The sequence below is a fragment of the Nansenia antarctica genome (assembly GCF_963989245.1).
Source record: "Nansenia antarctica genome assembly, chromosome: 14".
Taxonomy (NCBI): domain Eukaryota; kingdom Metazoa; phylum Chordata; class Actinopteri; order Argentiniformes; family Microstomatidae; genus Nansenia; species Nansenia antarctica.
The window spans coordinates 22,978,545-22,997,448 of NC_137684.1; the positions used below are offsets into that span (position 1 = coordinate 22,978,545).

Here is an 18,904-nt window from a genome sequence, read left to right on the forward strand (position 1 = left end):
CTCTCTCTGTCTCTCTCGGTCTCTCTCTGTCTCTCTCTCTCTCTCTCTCTCTCTCTCTCTATGTCTCTCTCTCTCTCTCTGTCTCTCTCACTCTCACTCACTCACTCACTCACTAACCAAGACCAGTCGAAGTTAATGGCTAATACTGCATTAACTATGTTGCAAGTCAGTCACTCTCTCACTCACTCTCACACTCACATTCACACACACACACACACACACACACACACACACACACACACACACACACACACACACACACACACACACAATCTCTCTGTGTGCCCTTGTGCCCGCCTAATGGCCTGACCAAGCCAACACTGTGCAGGAACAAACTGCCAACTCAACCACGCTTAATGAGAGTTTGTGTGCCCACACTTCAGCTCACCACACGGCACAGTCCTCTGGGACACACAACTCTCTCATCATCAAACTACGGTAAAAAGTCTGGCTCTCGTGTTCACACGAGGGGACTGGAAGTCTTACTTTGATCTCTGCCTTCGGGAAAAGTGTTTTTGATTGAATATTTTGCAAGCCCAATCAAACTCCCATTACAAAGGCAGTGTTGTTGCTACCCCTTTATAATTGGATTGGATATTATCCAAATATTTCTTTGATTTTTTTGGGTATAGAACCCGTTTTTTGATCGGCTGTCATCACTCTGGTAGTTGAAGGCCGAAGTGCAGTGAGTGTTCCCTCCACCTGTGAGCAGGCTGTTTAGCGGGCTCTCGGAGGCCCGGTTCTGATGGGCTGGGGGTGATGGACAGATCCAGGTCCAAGCCCCGCCCCCCCCCAGGGCCCAGGACCAGTGACGTGAGAGTGGACACACTGCCTCTGTGTTTCAGACGCCGCTGTTTTCACACTGGGCCCGCTCCGTCCGCAGGCCTGCCAAGTTTGACCAATCGTTAATGAGGGTGACAGGTTGAGGGGGAAGGAAAGGGGATCGGGAGGGGGAGGGGGAGGGGGGGGTGGGGTGCTTGTCATATAACAGTAACCCTTGTATATTATGCTTGGTAGGTTCTACAATTCAACCCATAATAGTGATTTTTTTTAAGGATTGGCCAACTGAATGTAGCCTCTGGAAGTTTCCTTGTTTCTTCGAAGTTGTGTCTCAAGCCTTTTATAGCAATGGAAATCACTGCCTTTTTACAGCTCTGTCCTTCCCCTGGGAAAGGGGAGGGGGGGGGGGGGGGTAGGGGGGTTGGCAGAGGAGAGTGGCGGCCGGGTAGGTCCTCTGTTCCACCCGGCACCACAAATGAAAGAATAACACCCTTTCAGATTCTCTGTCTGTTCCACCTCCTCCTCTCCTAGCTCTGCCTCTGGCTCCCCAGGAGGGAAAGTCAAGGAGAAGGAATGTGCTAGAGAGATGTCGGAGACCTATAGGACAGTCTCTATTAGGACAGTCTCTATTGGGCCTTTGTTTGAAGACGTGCGCACTGGGAATCCAAACACTCACTTGTAGACTTGCCAGCTTTGTGGAAAAGACAATTTCATTGACAGCGGAGGCAGAAATGGCTTCATCGCTATGAACTTCCGTGTTGTTCACCTCACCTCAAACGCTTTGGTGAGGTGGTAACAGCGACTCTGTTCTTCAGGTGCGCTCGAATGGGAAAAAAAACGCTAAATGTGTCGTTTCATTTTCCGTCAGTGTCATGCCTCATTCTATTTTCCAGGCTGCCTCTTATCAGTAACCCCCCCCCCCACACACACACACACACACACAGACACACTCCATTGTCATATCCCAGCCATCTAACCCCCCCCCCCCCCCCCCCCCCCCCTCCTCCTCCAGGACTATGCAGACACAGAGATGCTGCTATCCAGGGCCAACGTGGACCAGACCGCCCTGCTCCAGTACGCCCACGAGGCCGCGGGCTTCTCCACCAACTACCAGCTGCCCAAGATGGACTTCGCCATCAACCACTACGGCCAGCCCGACGTGGCCATGTTCGACTTCACCTGCATGTACGCCTCGGAGAACGCCGCGCTGGTGCGCCAACGCCACGAGCACAAGCTACTGGTGGCCCTGGTGGGAGACAGCCTACTGGAGGTGAGGGGGAGAGGGAGGGAGGGAGGAGGGGGAGGGAGAGGAAGAGAGGGAGAGAGAGACACACAGAGAGAGTGAGAGAGTGTGTGAGAGAGAGAGGGAGGGAGGGGGAGGGGGGAGGGAGAGAGAGACACAGAGAGAGTGAGAGAGAGTGAGAGAGAGTGAGAGAGTGTGAGAGAGAGTGAAAGTGAGAGAGAGTGAGAGAGAGACACACACACACACATACAGAGAGTGTGAGAGAGAAAGAAAGAAAGGAAGAGAGAGGGGGAGCATAAGTAGATGTTACGATTTCTCTTCTCCACAGTGTTTCAGTCATTATTGGCGGTCGAATGTGTTTGTTGACCTGTTTTCTGTCTGTCTGTCCGTCCGTCCAGCCCTTCTGGCCCATGGGCACTGGTATTGCACGTGGTTTCCTAGCAGCTATTGACTCTGCGTGGATGGTGAAGAGCTGGGCCCAGGGAAACACACCTCTGGAGGTGCTGGCTGAAAGGTGAGGGAGTGAACACACACACTACAAACACACACACACACACACACACGCATACACACACACACACACTACACACACACTCATACACGCACACACACTACAAACACACTCACACACACGCACACACACACACACACGCACGCACGCACGCACGCACACACACACACACACACACTCATACACACACACTCACACATACGCACACAGGACGCATACATTTTTAGTCTCTTTCACACACACACACACACACACACACACACACACACACACTCATACACACACACACACACACACACACACACTACGCACACAGGACGCATGCATTTTCGTTCTCTTTCACACACACATCACACATCACACACACACACACACACACACACACACACACACACATCGCACACACACCGTATTAGCCTGGGTGTCAGTCCCTCCTCTAGTCCTCCTAATGCGATGAGAGCCTCTCTACGCAGCTCTCTCTGAATGGAATGTGACTTCTCCTCCGCTGCTCCCATGTGCCTTCCGTAACTCCGTTACCATGGTTCCCTTCTTCTTCTTTCAGGGAGAGCATATATCGCCTGCTGCCTCAGACCACGCCAGAGAATCTCACTAAGAACCACAGTCACTACAGCGTGGACCCCACCACGCGCTACCCCAACATCAGTCTGCACTTCCTCAGGCCCAACCAGGTGGGTTAGCCAATCAGAGATCAGAGCACTGTGTGACAATCAATCCACCAGCCAATCGAATGTTATTTAGATAATTTATATGTTTCGTACACAGTGAGCATTTCAATTTTTGCACAGTTATATAGTAAAATGGTAAATCTTGGCTTATTCCAAAGAGCTTTACAATGGCCTCTCATTATACACACATTCACACATTCACACAGCAGTGGCGGCCAGCTACCATGCAAGGCACTGGCCCGCTCATTGGGAGCAATTTAGGGTTCAGTGTCTTGCCCAAGGACACCTCGACACGTGGCCAGTCAGGGGTCGAACCGCCGACCTTGCGATCATTAGATACCGACTCTACCTCCTGAGCCACAGCCCCCCCCATAGTATAGTATGTGAATTTGAGAAAAAGAAATCAAGGTCTTAAAAGTTTTGGGAAATAGACATGGGTCATTGAAAGTTGTTGAATTCCCCCCCCCCTCTCTCTCTCTCTAAAAAATAAAAATAAAAAAAATAATAAACTTTTACTTTTACACTATGCCGTGTTGGGTCCTTGAATTTGAGGGAATTGAGTCTTGAAAATCCTTGAAAGGTGTTTGAATTTGATGTTTCAGAAGATGTGGGAACCCTGGATTGGTTTCTCACTGTCACTTTGTTGTTGACAGGTACGACACTTGATTGACACCGGGGAGTCTAAGGACATGCGTATCGACATGGAGAATGTAGTCAACTCATCAACAAACAAGCTGGTCCGAAACGGTTAGTAACGTTCTTAGGCACGTCTGTTCATGTGGGAGGCAGAGAATGTTGTTTGTTATTTATTTGAGTACAATTCAATTTCAAGTTTATATATATATATATACATATTGCTTTCAAATGTGTTTTTTTTGTCCACCATCGGTAATCTTCTGAAATGTAATCAGGAATTATTCTCATCCTAGACAATTGCCTGCTTGACAAGCAGCTGCAAGGTAAACAGTCCAGTATGAATGACCCGAGTCCAAAACGCATGGTGTTGTCTGAGGGTCTCTAATACTCCTTAACAAACTCAAAGCAGCGACAGCAGTGTACGCTACATCGTGAATGACTCTGTGAAAGCAGGAATGGTGTGGAATGGTGTCATGTCGATGATGATTTCTTTGCAACATTATCTTTAATTTGCGTGGACTGTAGTGTACTCATCTTTGGTCATTAATTAAACCCATAGGAGAAGGGTCACTTCTAACAGTTTGGTGTGTGACATATCCTAACCCCTCAGACAAGGCTATTTCCTCACCTTTTAATGACATGACATCTATCGTTACGATGAACATGTGCTGTACCGTAGCTCTTCCACCATAGGCTGGTCTGAAAACTGGGAAATAACATGAATGGAGCTGATGGAAGGAGCTGATAGGGGGCGATGTTGCCCCCGGCTACCGTACGGCAGTCCGCTGACTTTCCCTCTTCTTCTTCTCCCAGAGTCCATCGCTCGCTCCAGTAAGCTGCTGAACTGGTGCCAGAGGCAAACGGAGGGCTACAGGAACGTCAGCGTGTCGGACCTGACTACGTCCTGGAAGAGCGGCCTGGCCCTGTGTGCCCTCATCCACCGCTACCGACCGGACCTCATGTGAGTCACAGACAGCCAACGTACAATAGACAATAGGAGGGTCTGTCACTAGCAGCGGAGGAGGGGGGGCACATCAGCAGAAGCATGGACATCCCCTGTAGCTTGTGTAGTTTTAATCAGTGGTGTAGTCTAGTTTTTTCTAGTGGGTATACTGTGATTTTTCCCTCCCAGCCTCATATCGTCCATTTCGGAACGCCATAAAAATAAATCTGTGCAGGGAGTCTAACGTTATATATCTAACATTACATGTTACAAGGCTGATCTGTGCATGATAGTGCTGCATTTTGACAAAATTCATGTTGCATTGCATCCCCCCGTTGATGGTATATGACGCTATAGTCAGTCCCAATGGACAAAAAGTCAAGTGGTTCGTAACACAGACGGGGTGAATTTTATGAATGAAAGTGTGAAAGTTCTGTCACAAAACGCTGTTACGTATCCTCGCACATTTTTAAGTCGGTATACGGAAATCCTTGGCCTTTCCTAGTGGGTATACAGAGTAGTCCTGCGTATCACATAGACTACACCACTGATTTGAATATAAGTGTCTTTTGTCCTTTCACTCAACTATATTTGGAATATCTGATCTTTGTGAGGATTGGGGGGGCAACTACCACTACAATGTGTCATTCTGGGTATTATACAACCCTATTTGAAGAGGCTCACCGTGAGGTAAATGATCAAAAACATGTCCTTTAAATGGCAGGCAGGGATGGAAGGGGTTAAAGCTGTTGTGGTCCATGGTCATGGAATGGCCTCCATGCTGTCTTTATGGCTGTGTTTTATTGTTGGTAGCGCTGTGCGTTGTTATTTGTCACAGGGCCTTGGTGCAGGTCTGTATATCACTGTAGACGAGGTGACGAGTTCCTCTCGTGACAGCCCTAAGTCACCATGACTGCCTGTCAATTGTCCAGAGAGGCTGTGTCATCCACACACACACACACACACACACACACACACACACACACACACACACACACACACACACACACACACACACACACACACACACATCGTGACGTTAGAATGATACGGTTTTGTCAAAATTGAGTTTTTTACATAATCTGATCCATTAGGTGTTTATTAATGCCTGTGTTCCATCTCACAAAACATAATGGAATGTAAAAACTTTGACGCTCAATATCTCTGAACGACCCTAAACGGAGATAGAACCTTATCATTCTAAACGGAGATATTATCATTCTAAGCTCACGACATGCCCCCCCCCCCCCCATAAACACAGCTCCCTACCACATTGCCTAATGGGGGGGAGAGAGATGGTCCTTAGCCTCTGCTGGCTGTACTGTCCTGACTGACCTTTAACCTTTAACAAGTGGCGTTAGCCTTCTGGGAGTTGTGGCCTGTGGCTGTCATCATGATAGTGGTGGGGAAGGGAGGCTGATGAGAAGCACCAAGGCTAATGGGCTCTCAGTCTCTCATGCACACAGAGACAGACTCGGGCAGATCGGTTTCCCACTCATAATAACGTCATTGCTTTTAACTAATGTACTGAGTATAGAGGGGTGGGGGGTCGCAGTGGTGGTGAGGGTGGGGGTCAGATCCTAATGCTTTTAAATGGGTATGAGAGTTACGTTGAGGGTTGATGTTAAGTGGCATTTTCAGCGTTGACATTTGACAGTATGTTCGCCGCCAGCTATTGACACGCCCATTACTATGCACACATTAGTGTGTGAAGAAGAGTGTACTGCCTCCGCATCTGCAGCTTAATGCATCCACTGTATCAGAACCGGCTCCGGGAGTTAGCTGTGTTTAGCTGTGTTGACTGTTTTAGCTAGCCAGCAAGGTCAATATTCACACAAATAATTCAAGCACAGTAGAATGCACATCCACAACTTTTTGGCCAGGTGCAGGGTAACAACCAATGGCAATAAAAGAAAGAAACTACCTTTTACACTGAAATACGCTCCTGTGCAAGCCTACAGGACCACGCTCTGGACCTGGGGTGATGGGGCATTTTCAGCCATATTATTATTATTATTATTATTATTATTATTATTATTATTATTACTGTATTCCAGTGTGTGGGTGTTTTGTGTCCTTTTCAAATATTAAACACTTTCATATGGTTGGTTCTGACTCTCTCCATCGCTGTCTGTTACCCCTCTCTGTCTGTTACCCCCCTCTGTCTGTTACCCTTGTCTGTCTGTTACCCCTCTCTGTCTGTTACCCTTCAGTGACTTTGACTCCCTGGACGAGCGGGACCAGGCGAGGAACAACCAGCTGGGGTTCGACGTGGCCGAGCGGGAGTTTGGCATCTCCCCCTGTATGACGGGCAAGGAGATGACCTCCGTGGTGGAGCCCGACAAACTCTCCATGGTCATGTACCTCAGCCAGTTCTACGAGATGTTCAGGGACACAGTGCCTCCTGGAGGTGAGTGGCGGTACCTGCAGGTTTCGTAACCTTTGTGTTTTGGAGTCGTGATTGACTGGGATTTTATCTTATTTTATTTTATGTTAACCGCCACTGATATTGTCACAACACGGACGCTGCTTTTTCTCCTGTCAGAGAACCAAGCCAACCTGAGTCCAGAGGAGAAAGCGGCGCTGATAGCCAGCACCAAGTCTCCCATCTCCTTCCTCAGCAAACTGGGACAGAGCATCTCCATCTCCCGGAAACGGAACCCCAAGGTCAGGATATGACTCTCTCTCTCTCTCTCGCACTTTTACCTTTTAAAAAAGGGGTCAATCTGGGATTCAAACAACAACAACAAAGCGTTCAACCTGCCCACTTTTCTTCCCTCCTTGGGATTGCCCCTTTAACACTCGTTACTGTGTTTGTGTCATGGCCGTTTGTCATGCTGCTGCTGCTGCTGCTGCTCATGCTGCAGGCTGTCATGTTGTCATGTTCTGTTGCTCACCGCCTTAATATAACTCCTCACCACCGCTCCTCCGCAGGACAAAAAGGAGAAGGACGTGGACGGTTTGGGGAAGCGGAGGAAGACGAGTCAGGCCGGCCACTCGGAAGACGTGAGTTCAACCCGGAGGCGTCGCAAACTGTCGTTTTAAGACCTGAAGCGTCGGAACTACTCGTGCTTCTCGCGCTTGAGAGAAAAGGGGGCTGGTGTTCCAGTGTTCCACTACCAGGGAGTAAAAGCTCTCCGCTCTTCTCTCACACCTGCTTAAACAGGAAGAGGTCTCCAGGGGTAACCGTGACGACAGGCCGTCTATCGCGACCGCTCTTACGGAGAGGAAGATGGAGTCCGGCGGGGCCGTGGGGAACCATAACAAAGTCAAGTCCATGGCGACCCAGCTGCTGGCCAAGTTTGAGGAGAACGCCCCGGCCCAGTCGACGGGTCTCAAGAGACAGGTATGGAGAAGCATCATATTATTATGTGTGTTGATTTATGGGTGTTGATGACCAGAAATAGGCCTAAATAAAGCGTGAATTGACTTGGTGTGGGGTGAAACAGGGAGACATAAGCTGCTTCAGACATAGAGTTGAAAATGACACACAACGTCACACGGAGGGGAAATAAAAGAAGTGTTCCTCGGGATTCAGTTCCGCTCGTGACAAAGAAGCCAACCGTTTTTATTTCCCCACACGGCGTCTTTATTTGTCTTGAGTCAATATTATGGATATGTAGAATGCAGATTTCATGGCTCGTCTTCACACGAGATCCTGTTCTTTTGGAGGAACGTGCAGGATGCCTCGGTATCGCCATTCATGTGTTCCAGAATACTAATGTTGATACGACAAGCCTTGGGGGTGTATTGTTCTTCGGTCCGGTAGTAGGTGGTCCGATAGTGCTGACTGGAGCTGGGTCCGTTCTGGGGGGTGAATGGGTTCACAGAACCAGCCATGGGAGGGAGGTGTGGGAGTGTGTGGAACACAAGACACTATTGTTGATGTAGAGAGACAACTCACTGTGTGTGTGTGTGTGTGTGTGTGTGTGTTTGTGTGTGTGTGTTGTCATTCCAACATTCCGGCTCGGTTGTGTGTTTTGGAATCGTTACATCTGATAACATCTTTGACGTACAATATACTCTGTTTTGGGCCTTGCTTAGCGGAAGACTCGGTCCATGTAAACCGAAGAAACGCTCAAAGAAATGAATAGCCTGTTTTTGGTATTTAATTTGTGTGTGTGAGTGAATCAGCTTGGTGCAGAATGTTTAAAAAGGCCTCCCTACTGCTAATCTAAATCATTATTTCCTAATGGAATCGTAACCAGATGCCAACTGGCCCATCAAAGACGATCTCCGAGCTGGTTCACAGGGGGCTAAGCCCGGCTTATGCTTAGTCTCTGCCTGTGGTGGCCATATTGAATGTAATGCTGCAGTCTGCCTGCCATGTGTTGTGGAAATAAATAGGAATAAAACGATGCGAGCGTGTAGTTTCTACCAGTGGATTTCACTGTTCCCTGCCTTTCCCACGTTGTCCCTTCTGTTCTCTGCGTTGAATGCTTTTTGAATTTCTTTGCCAACGTGTCACTATTTCTTTATTTGATTAGTCAGTGTGTGTTATAATGGATGTTGTTGTTAGTGAGGTTGCAGTCACATTAACCAACACCGCATGATATTTTTATGACAAACCATACCATATCCTTTTTTGTTTTTCCGTTGCCACAGTTTCATATTTTCCAACCAGCATGACTCTCCACACAAGATTTTTCTCATGATTCACTTCTTCTCTTTCTTTAATTTGTGCTCTCTCTCTCTCTCTCTCTCTCTCTCTCTCTCTCTCTCTCTCTCTCTCTCTCTCTCTCTCTCTCTCTCTCTCTCCTTCCCCTTCTCCCTTCCTGGATCGTCATGACCGTGACTCACGGTGGGGTTGTGCCTTGCCCTGGTCTCTCATTCGTCACTTTGGCTGTCACTCATCTTCCACTGGTCAAAAGGGGGATTCCCTGCCCAATCTGGAGCTCATTATGCCCCTCCCCCCGAAAGAGCCCGTAATCCTCCTGGCCCCAGTCCCAGCATGGAGACAGGTAAAGAGTGGAACCCCCCCCCCCCCCTCCCCCACCACCACCACCACCACCACCACCCCCTCCCCTACCTCAGTCTAAACCCTAGTCTAAACTCTGCCCTCTGTCCCTAACCATCTGTCTCTCTGCTGTCTGATAGTATAGATGGGGAAAGCTGCTTGTGTGTTATACTAGCTGACTGACGAGCTGTCGTGTGTGTGACGCCGTGCCCCATAGACATCTGTTGTGGTCTTTGGCCTCTGAAGTAATTCAATCAGTAGATCCATGTGTGTCTAGCTGTTTGCTGTGAGTGACTAAATCTGTGTTAGAAAAATTAGTTACCGTAACTTCTGCGTCAGAGCTTGTGGACCGGGGTGTGTGTCGTGTGTTTGTGCCAGGATACGCAGCTGTGTGTGCGTGTGTGTGTCTGTGTGTGTGTGTGTGTGTGTGTGTGTGTGTGTGTGTGCATGCACATGCGCGTGCACTTACGTGTCTTTCTGGGTGCGGCCGGTTGGCCTGTCCTCTGATCAGACAGTGTGACATGACGTCATGTTCTCTCTGTCTGTCCCTCTGCGGCGTCTCCCCCTTCCCCCTCTCTCGCCATGTTATCCCCCCCTCCTCATTGGCTGTCGGTCAGAAACGCACCCAGCAGCAGGAGCAGATGAGCTTCCGCTATAAGGAGAGGGTCAAAGGTCAAACCTTGCCCGGCCCCGGGGAGCAGGTACGGCAGGCTCTCTCTCTCTCTCTCTCTCTCTCTCTGTCTCTCTCTCTCTCTGCCTCCCTCTCTCTCTGCCTCTCTCTGTCTCTCTCTGTCTCTCTCTGCCTCTCTCTCTCTCTCTGCCTCTCTCTCTCTCTCTCTCTCTCTGTCCCTCTCTCTCTCTCTGTCCTTCTCTCTCTCTCTCTGTCCCTCTCTCTCTGCCTCTCTCTGTCTGTCTCTGCCTCTCTCTCTCTCTCTCTCTGCCTCTCTCTCTCTGTCCCTCTCTCTCTCTCTGTCCTTCTCTCTCTGTCTCTCTCTCTCTGCCTCTCTCTGTCTCTCTCTGCCTCTCTTTGTCTGTCTCTGCCTCTCTCTCTCTCTCTCTGCCTCTCTCTCTCTCTCTCTCTCTCTCTCTCTCTCTCTCTCTCTCTGTCCCTCTCTCTCTCTCTCTCTCTGTCCCCAATCAGATCAGAGCGAAGCTAACGACCACCACCACTAGTACAGATACTAGTACTAATACCTTGCTTTCAAAGGCAAAACAGGCTAATACTCACTGAGGCGATTGCTCGTCGCTATCGTGTAGCGAAAACACACAGCTTCCGTTCAGTTTCAACCCCCCCCCGTAATAAACAATGTTTATACAATTGTGTTTACGTCCACTCGCCAGGCGAAAATAACGACTGTAGTATTAGAGGGATTGAGTTCAGAGTCAGAGTCTTGAGTGAGCTCTCTAAGCTAATCCTTTGTTGAGCTAATTGGCTGGGAGTGGACTGCTTGTAAAAAAAAATCTGGCATTTTAACTGTACATGTTTGCGGACACGCCATAAAGTCATTAAAATCTCCACAGAGTGGACAGTGAGAAGTTCCCCCCCCCTCTTGAACCACCTTTTCCGTCTCTTAGCCTCATTGTCCGAGTAGGTTTGCTAGCTTCGAGGGCTCTCTCTCTCTCTCTCTCTCTCTCTCTCTCTCTCTCTCTCTCTCTCTCTCTCTCTCTCTCTCTCTCTCACTGCACTATTCCATACTTTCCTCACTACACTGTTCTTTCCTCTCCTTCTCTCCTTAGCCCACAGAAGCGTCCCCTAGGTTTTTGTGGTCGTTGAAGGAGAAATCGTTTCTAACTCTTCTCCTGCTTGCTATAGTTAGCTGTAGTATATACTTCTGTGTACCCTATGACATAGTCAGTTACTGCCTTTAGAGGATTTGACTTTGTTTGGAAATTTCCCCCTACAGCAGTTATACCCTGGTGGTTATGACCCTTTTTTGGGTGGTCTGTGTTCTTTGTGCGTGTGCGTTTCTGGTCGTTAGTGCGTGCATGTGTGCGTTTGTTCGTACGTGCGTGCGTGCGTGCATGCGTGCGTGGTCGTGATCCATGGTGAGTGACACTGTAGAAGATGATTGACATTGTGGATGTTGATTGAAGTGGATTTAATAAATGTGGTGTAAACACGATTGATTTGTTCCGTTTTTTCTGTCGAATGCATTGTACGAGTTGGGATGAAGTGAGACCGTGTGTGTGTGTGTGTGTGTGTGTGAGAGAGAGGCAGTGACAGCAGTGAGTGACAGCCTGTCCTCCTCTCCCGTCTCTCAAGGTCAGAAGCAACAGCACAACAGAGTCGAATTCGGGCTCACGGAGCTGCCCTAAGAAAATCATTCTGCTCTCCTCCTCTTCCTCCACCTCCTCGCTCTCTCTTCACTCACAGGTGACAGCAGACAGCCTGTGCCACAACCCACGGCACGTCATACCCATCCCCTTATACCACACACTCCCCTCTGTCTTCCTTCCTCAACTGTCCTACCTAATCTATGCTCTCTCAGGTGTTGTGCTCTCCCAACATTAACCTTCCATAGGACTTCAAACTACATATAAAATAAACTGTATTTTTAGCGTTAGTTTATGTGTTCTAGTGAGTGGGGTAGCATTTGTGTTTTTCCTGAGAGGATTTCTGTGTTCTGTGGCTGACCAGTGGCAGTGTGTAGGTAGGGCCTTGTTTGCACGCAGATGTGGGTAGAAAGAATGTTGGGTAATAACAAGTTGGGACAACATGGGTCATTTTATAGCCGGTTAGCACTAGCAGCAGCTACCGTCATACGGCAGAGGCTGTGGAGAGACTGTTAATGTTTCCGTGGTGTGTGTGTGCGTGTGCGTGTGTGTGTGCGCAGCAGTGTGATAAAGGGTTGGAGGCAGAAGAACAATCCGTACAGGACCAGATGCCTCCGACAGACAGGGTAACCATGGTTACTGCATGGGTCTGCGGTCATTGCTAACCTCCACTAGCAACCTTGTTGTCAGTCTTAACAACACAGAGTGTGCGTGACTGGATGTCTCGGAAGAATTGTGGAAGAACGGAAAGAATAGTTGTGTGTGTGGAACAATAGAAGTGTAACCAGATGGACAATTGCTTCTGTTATTCTTTTGTTTGTTCCATATGTTGACTTGGAAAATGTGCACCATTTTTGTTTGTTTCTCTGGAGCTCGCTGAGTCATATTATGGTTATCTGATCTGCACCATCGCCTGTCTCGGTCCAACTGTCAAAGCTAAACTGCATCTAACTATTTACCAGTAGGGCGCTTGAGAGAGACACACACACACACACACACACACACACACACTTTTTTTCACTTCAGTTCTCTGTGCAGGAGTGGGAGCCAATGCAGCTTCCGGACCCGGGGCGTATTCACATCCCTAGCATTCAGGAGAGGGCTGCCTGTCTGATCTCTAGGTTTAAACAAGGCAACCCTGACAAGCCCAAGGTGAACACTGTGCATGGCATGCTGTTTGGGGAATAATACACATGTAAGGAATCAGGGAAGTACGTCGTCTCCAGGAATATTGAGCTAGCGTACCTTCAATAGGATACAAGCAAGCATACTTGCGTTCCTGTATACAGTGGATTAGATAGCGTGTGCTATGTCCTACGGTTATTGAATCATTCTGTAACTCCATCTCGTTCTCTTTCTCCCCCTGGAGCCTAAGAAAAAGCCGTCACGCTTCTTTATAGAGCAGTGGCACCTGTCCCACGGCCCCGGCGCTCACAGCCCCCTCTCCTCCCCCGACTCTCTCAGAAAGGTACAGGTGGTACCAGTCATGGTCCAAGGCTATAGTTATATAGTATAGCCTCTAATGCTAGCAGTCAGCTTGTGAGGGGCATGGACTACAAATCCAACACAGTACATGGACTACAAATACAGTATACCGCATGGATTACAAGTACAGCCCCGTGCATGCCGACCGTGCATTCCTCCTCTTTCCTCTTTTCTTCTCTGTGACCTAACTCTGCCTTCTATCTGCAGGAGCCAGAGCCTCTGCTGCGCTCCGATGACCTCATGCCCTTACACGTCCTTAGCATTCGAGAGAGGGCCGACCAGCTAGCCGAGCAGTTTAACGACAAGCCGGCTAAACCACAGGTGATACGCCACCAGAAGCCCTGGTTAGGAGTTTTAAATGACCAACTTGTGACTTTATGACCGTACTAAAGGACCCAGTTATGATTATGAGTAGACTAAAACGACCCAGTTATGAGTCTGACCAAGTTCCATGAGTAAATGGCTTCATGATTACCCATGTAACTCACCTATTGACCTAATTAAAAGATGGAATTGACGCCAGAGAGATAATACATTAAGGGCCGGTTTCACAGACAAGGCTTAAGCCTAATCCTAGACTAAAAAACATCTTCTTGTCTCTGAAACCGGCCCTAAGAGTAGTAGTCCTAAGCACTCAGGTTACAACACATTTCTTTCATATCAACTTCTCTGGCTTTTCTGCCAACGTTTCGTTTCTCCTGCCAAACTGTCCAGCCTTAACCCTCCTCTCTCTCTCTCTCTCTCTCTCTTCTTTCCCCCTGGAGACTAAGAAAAAGCCGTCACACTCCTTTATAGAGCAGTGGCACCTGTCCCGCGGTCCCAGCTCTGTGAGCCCCCTCCCCTCCCCCGATGCTCTCCGACAGGTAGACCCCCCCCCCCTGGTGGTGTGCAGTGGAGCTGACACTAACACACTACCTCACAGCTCACCCGCGCCCCTCTTGGAAACCTCAATTTCTTCAGATTCTACCTCACAAGACGGGCCGTATAGGTCTCATACGATCGATCAGAGCATTACAGAGTGTGAGAGTGGCATTTTAGGCCTAACCGACTTTTTACCATTTATTTTTCCTAACCAATAAAGTGGACAATGTTCGGAGTGTTTCATCCCGTGCCTTGGTGTGGTGGTTTGGCTCAATGAGTCACAGCTACAGTGAATGAGTGATTTATTGTTTGCTTTGGGTAGACATTTTGCCTTGGGTCTGTGTCGTGAGCCTGTGGTTATTGTGCCTAGGGAATCCCTACCAGATGTGTTGGCAGGTCAGTTCCTGAAACAGCCTCAATTCATTTCCATGTTGACAAACCCTGTTCCAATGATTGTGGAATGACTGTTGTAATTGAGGCTCTGGGAGGTGGCACTGAAAAATCAGCATGCAGTATTATATTCATCATATTTAGATCCTTCCATGATTCCGTGATTCTCATAGTTTACATGGTGTAATACTGTACTTACCATGGCCTAGATTATGCTTCTCTGTGGGGATAGATGTTATAGAGGGGAAATGTGAAACATTGAAATGTGAAATATTGCACTTTCTGTTTTATTATTGTTTTAGTAATGGGGTAGCATAGGAATCATAATTGTGATGGTTGTGTGGTGTGTGTGTGTGTGTGTGTGTGTGTGTGTGTGTGTGTGTGTGTGTGTGTGTGTGTGCCTGCGCCTGTGCGTGTGTGTTAGCATGATGCAAATGTGTGTCTACGAGTGCGTACGGGTGTAAGTATGCAGTTCTAGTCCAGGTTATCGCCTCACAGGATCACTCTGCACAGCTGTTGTTCCTCATTAAAGTGAAGTCGTCATGTAGACATCACTGCTGTTCCTCTTCACGGGCCCCAAACCCAGAATGCTTTTTGCCTGATGCATGCATGCTGTGTGGAGCACGGCTTCAGTTGTTTATTGAAAGTTCCTGGTATTTTAAGTGGTTTATTTGTGACACTGACTCATTCGAAGCAGTTCAAGGGGTGTGCCTGTGCTGACACCTCTACACGTTTATCAACCAAACAAGCCGAACATAATTTATGTTTCCAATTACGTTCTCATGATATCATTACATTGTTATTCACCAGCAGTCTCTAGGTACTCTCCTACCTCGTCTCATTCTGCACTAGATACCTCATCTCTCACGTCACAACTTAGACCTCTCTGCAGTACCTCATGATCTAGTCCCAATATCCTTTATTCTTCTCTTAATATGGACACAGACACACAGACTTACTATGGTCACAGACACAGACTTACTATGGACACAGACACACATATTTACCATGGTCCCATACACAGACTTACTATGGACACAGACACAGACTTACTATGGACACAGACACAGACTTACAGACACAGACTTACTATGGACACAGACACAGACTTACTATGGACACAGACACAGACTTACAGACACAGACTTACTATGGACACAGACTCAGACTTGCTATGGACACAGACATACTTTCTATGGACACAGACACAGACTTACCATGATCCCAGACACAGACTTACTATGGACACACAGACAGACTTTCTATGGACACAGACAGACTTTCTATGGACACAGACACAGACTTACTATGGACACAGACACAGACACAGACACATACTTACTATGGACACAGACAGACTTTCTATGGACACAGACACAGACTTACCATGATCCCAGACACAGACTTACTATGGACACACAGACAGACTTTCTATGGACACAGACACAGACTTACCATGATCCCAGACACAGACTTACTATGGACACACAGACAGACTTTCTATGGACACAGACACAGACTTACCATGATCCCAGACACAGACTTACTATGGACACACACACAGACTCACTATGGTCACACACACAGACTTCATACTGTTCTCTGTCATTTGGTTTCTCTCACCATTAATGCCTTTGTATATCATTTCTTTTTTCCTCCCTGTCTTTCTTTATTTCTTCTAACCTCTGGTCCTTTCTCTCTCTCTCTCTCTCTCTCTCTCTCTCTCTCTCTCTCTCTCTCTCTCTCTCTCTCTCTCTCTCTCTCTCTCTCTACTGGTGATAGAGATATGTAAAGATGTACACAGGGGGAGTGAGCTCAATGGCTGAGCAGATAGCCTATCAGCTTCAAACTCAGGAGGAACCCAAGCCCCTTCTTGACAAGAGGGAATTGGTAAGAGCTGATGGTGTGGTAGAGTAGGCATTTAGAACCCCAGAGAGACTTGACCTTTGCTAGCTAATGTAGAAATAATATTAGGTGATTTGGAGTTTGTCCCTTTAACTAAGGCCTCTAGCATTCTAACTGCGTGCTCTCAAGAACTAACTCTATGATAGTACCTGTGTGTGTGTATGTGTGTGTGTGTCTCTGTCTGTCTGTCTGTCTGTCTGTCTGTCTGTGTCTGTCTGCTTTTGACCTCACATAGATGTGACGTTTCTCAAGAAACGGTAATTGAAGATGTTTCTTTGCGTCATCTAGTCTTGCTGTGTGTGGTTTTATTCATCAGAGTCTTTATTGATTTTAGGAAAAATACTCAAATCGTTCCATTATGATCTTTGACTCCAGTGCTGAGTTTTGAAGCCGGGTGCTTCAAGACAAGGCCTCCCCTCTCTCCTCATCTCTCCCTTCCTCCCCCCGTCCTCTGATCCAGCGTGTCCTCCCTGTCCACAGGGCTCGCTGAGGAAGGAGTTCCCCCAGAACATCGGAGGCAGCGACGTGTGTTTCTTCTGCCGTAAGCGCGTGTACGTGATGGAGAGGCTGAGTGCCGAGGCGAAGTTCTTTCATCGGAGCTGCTTCAAGTGTGACTACTGTGGCACCACGCTACGACTCTCCTCCTACGCCTTTGATGTGGAAGACGGTACGTACACGACTAGGAGTGACACAGACGATACAGATATACATGGAAATGGGTTCATACTAGTGCTCTTCCCTTGGATCTTAGATCAGCGGTCTCGGTCGAGGCTTTTAAAAAAACAGCTAAAGACTGTCTTGTATAGATTGTTTTGGATAGCCCCAAAAGCCTGTCTTTCTGTGTCCTGTTGATATTGTTGTACACCTGTTGTCTGTTACTTGTTCTTATTTTCACTTGTTTGACTATTTTAACCTGCTATGACTTTCTCTCTTTTATTATGTTTTATTATGTTTCTTCTTTATCATGTTCTCTATATGTAAAGCACTTTGTGACCCCTGGTCTGGGATAGGTGCTATAACAAATACATTTTACTTACTTACTTACTTACTTACTTACTGTCAATCGATTAAAAAAAATGTAATCAAGTTAATCACAGTTTTCAATGGGGAGAGATAAAACAAAAACGTGTGGTTTTCATACGTCCCACATGCCTGTATGATAATCACACACCTACATTTCTAAGCAAAGAATTTGAGATTGACCAATTGGATGTCAGAAACAATTTAGGTGGAGTTCACTTGTCTCACAGCAGTCTTAACTGCCAGTTTTTGTACATGGAGAATTACCCCAGGCCCGTCATAGAAGGTATGGCAGTACAAGACTAGTAGGAGTTAATATGTTGTGTTGCATTGTCCTTAAGAGTCTGGTCCAGTCCGGTCTGATTTCATATTTATTTTCCCTGGTCGTCATGAGGTCTCTATTGTGCTCATGGACAAGTATCAGATTGTTTGTTAGTTATGAGTTATGAGTGGCTGTTTCTTCCAGAAGAGCAGACCCACTTCAGAGTGCCAACTCTGGCCCTGACCATGGTGGGAGGCAAGGGAGAGAGAGGGAGAGAGAGAGAGAGGAATGGAAGTCAGACAATCATCCTGTCTATCCATGAACTAGCATACACTCACACAGTACACAGGCTTTCGCCACACAAAAGACTATGCGACCCAACCGATGAGGTGGTTTAATCACGCTGACCTGGGGGGGGGTCTATGTTAATTTTTTCACCGATTATACTTTCAGATGTTTGCTAATCTGGATTTGTCTGCATTTTTTGTCTCGCAGGGAAGTTTTACTGCAAGCCTCACTACTGTTACCGCTCGTCGAATCAGGCTCAGAGGAAGAGGCCGGCCCCTGCCCCTGACTCACTCAATGCTAAGGTACCGACACGTCACTCCGACTATATGTTACATACACAACCGTGGATACAACTATGTATGCCTAACCAGATCTATTTTGCTGTCAAAGATAGAAATTCCAATGCATTTAGACGTGTTCATCTATACAGTATCTAAGGATCGCTTTGAATATGACAGAAATCAACCAAACTTGATGCTAAGTGGCGGTAGCTGTATGTATGTGTATCAGAGATGTATAAGGTTTTATAACCCCCCCCCCCCCCCCCCACCTCTTCTGTCTCCAGGACAACCAGGTGTCCCAGCCTGCAGCGATCACGGTGGACGGCCCCGGGCGGGCGATGGCAGCCGCCGCCCCCGCGGAGCGCAGGCCCTCAGGTACCCC

The 18,904-nt window shown here is 47.7% G+C and overlaps 1 protein-coding gene across 1 annotated transcript in view; it reads left to right on the forward strand.

Annotated features, from left to right (window-relative positions):
* mical3a (microtubule associated monooxygenase, calponin and LIM domain containing 3a) overlaps positions 1-18,904 on the forward strand; it is a 48,406-nt gene that overhangs the window by 5,255 nt on the left and 24,247 nt on the right. Inside the window, exons 7-27 of the mRNA XM_080545099.1 lie at positions 1,793-2,050; positions 2,422-2,537; positions 3,097-3,223; positions 3,874-3,967; positions 4,150-4,179; positions 4,670-4,817; positions 7,013-7,209; positions 7,345-7,466; positions 7,734-7,805; positions 7,966-8,145; positions 9,671-9,760; positions 10,374-10,457; positions 12,020-12,130; positions 13,069-13,182; positions 13,400-13,498; positions 13,723-13,836; positions 14,280-14,378; positions 16,549-16,656; positions 17,152-17,338; positions 18,449-18,543; positions 18,807-18,897. Of these exons, the coding sequence (XP_080401225.1) occupies positions 1,793-2,050; positions 2,422-2,537; positions 3,097-3,223; positions 3,874-3,967; positions 4,150-4,179; positions 4,670-4,817; positions 7,013-7,209; positions 7,345-7,466; positions 7,734-7,805; positions 7,966-8,145; positions 9,671-9,760; positions 10,374-10,457; positions 12,020-12,130; positions 13,069-13,182; positions 13,400-13,498; positions 13,723-13,836; positions 14,280-14,378; positions 16,549-16,656; positions 17,152-17,338; positions 18,449-18,543; positions 18,807-18,897 (2,536 nt within the window). The remainder of the gene's footprint in view (positions 1-1,792; positions 2,051-2,421; positions 2,538-3,096; positions 3,224-3,873; positions 3,968-4,149; positions 4,180-4,669; positions 4,818-7,012; positions 7,210-7,344; positions 7,467-7,733; positions 7,806-7,965; positions 8,146-9,670; positions 9,761-10,373; positions 10,458-12,019; positions 12,131-13,068; positions 13,183-13,399; positions 13,499-13,722; positions 13,837-14,279; positions 14,379-16,548; positions 16,657-17,151; positions 17,339-18,448; positions 18,544-18,806; positions 18,898-18,904) is intronic.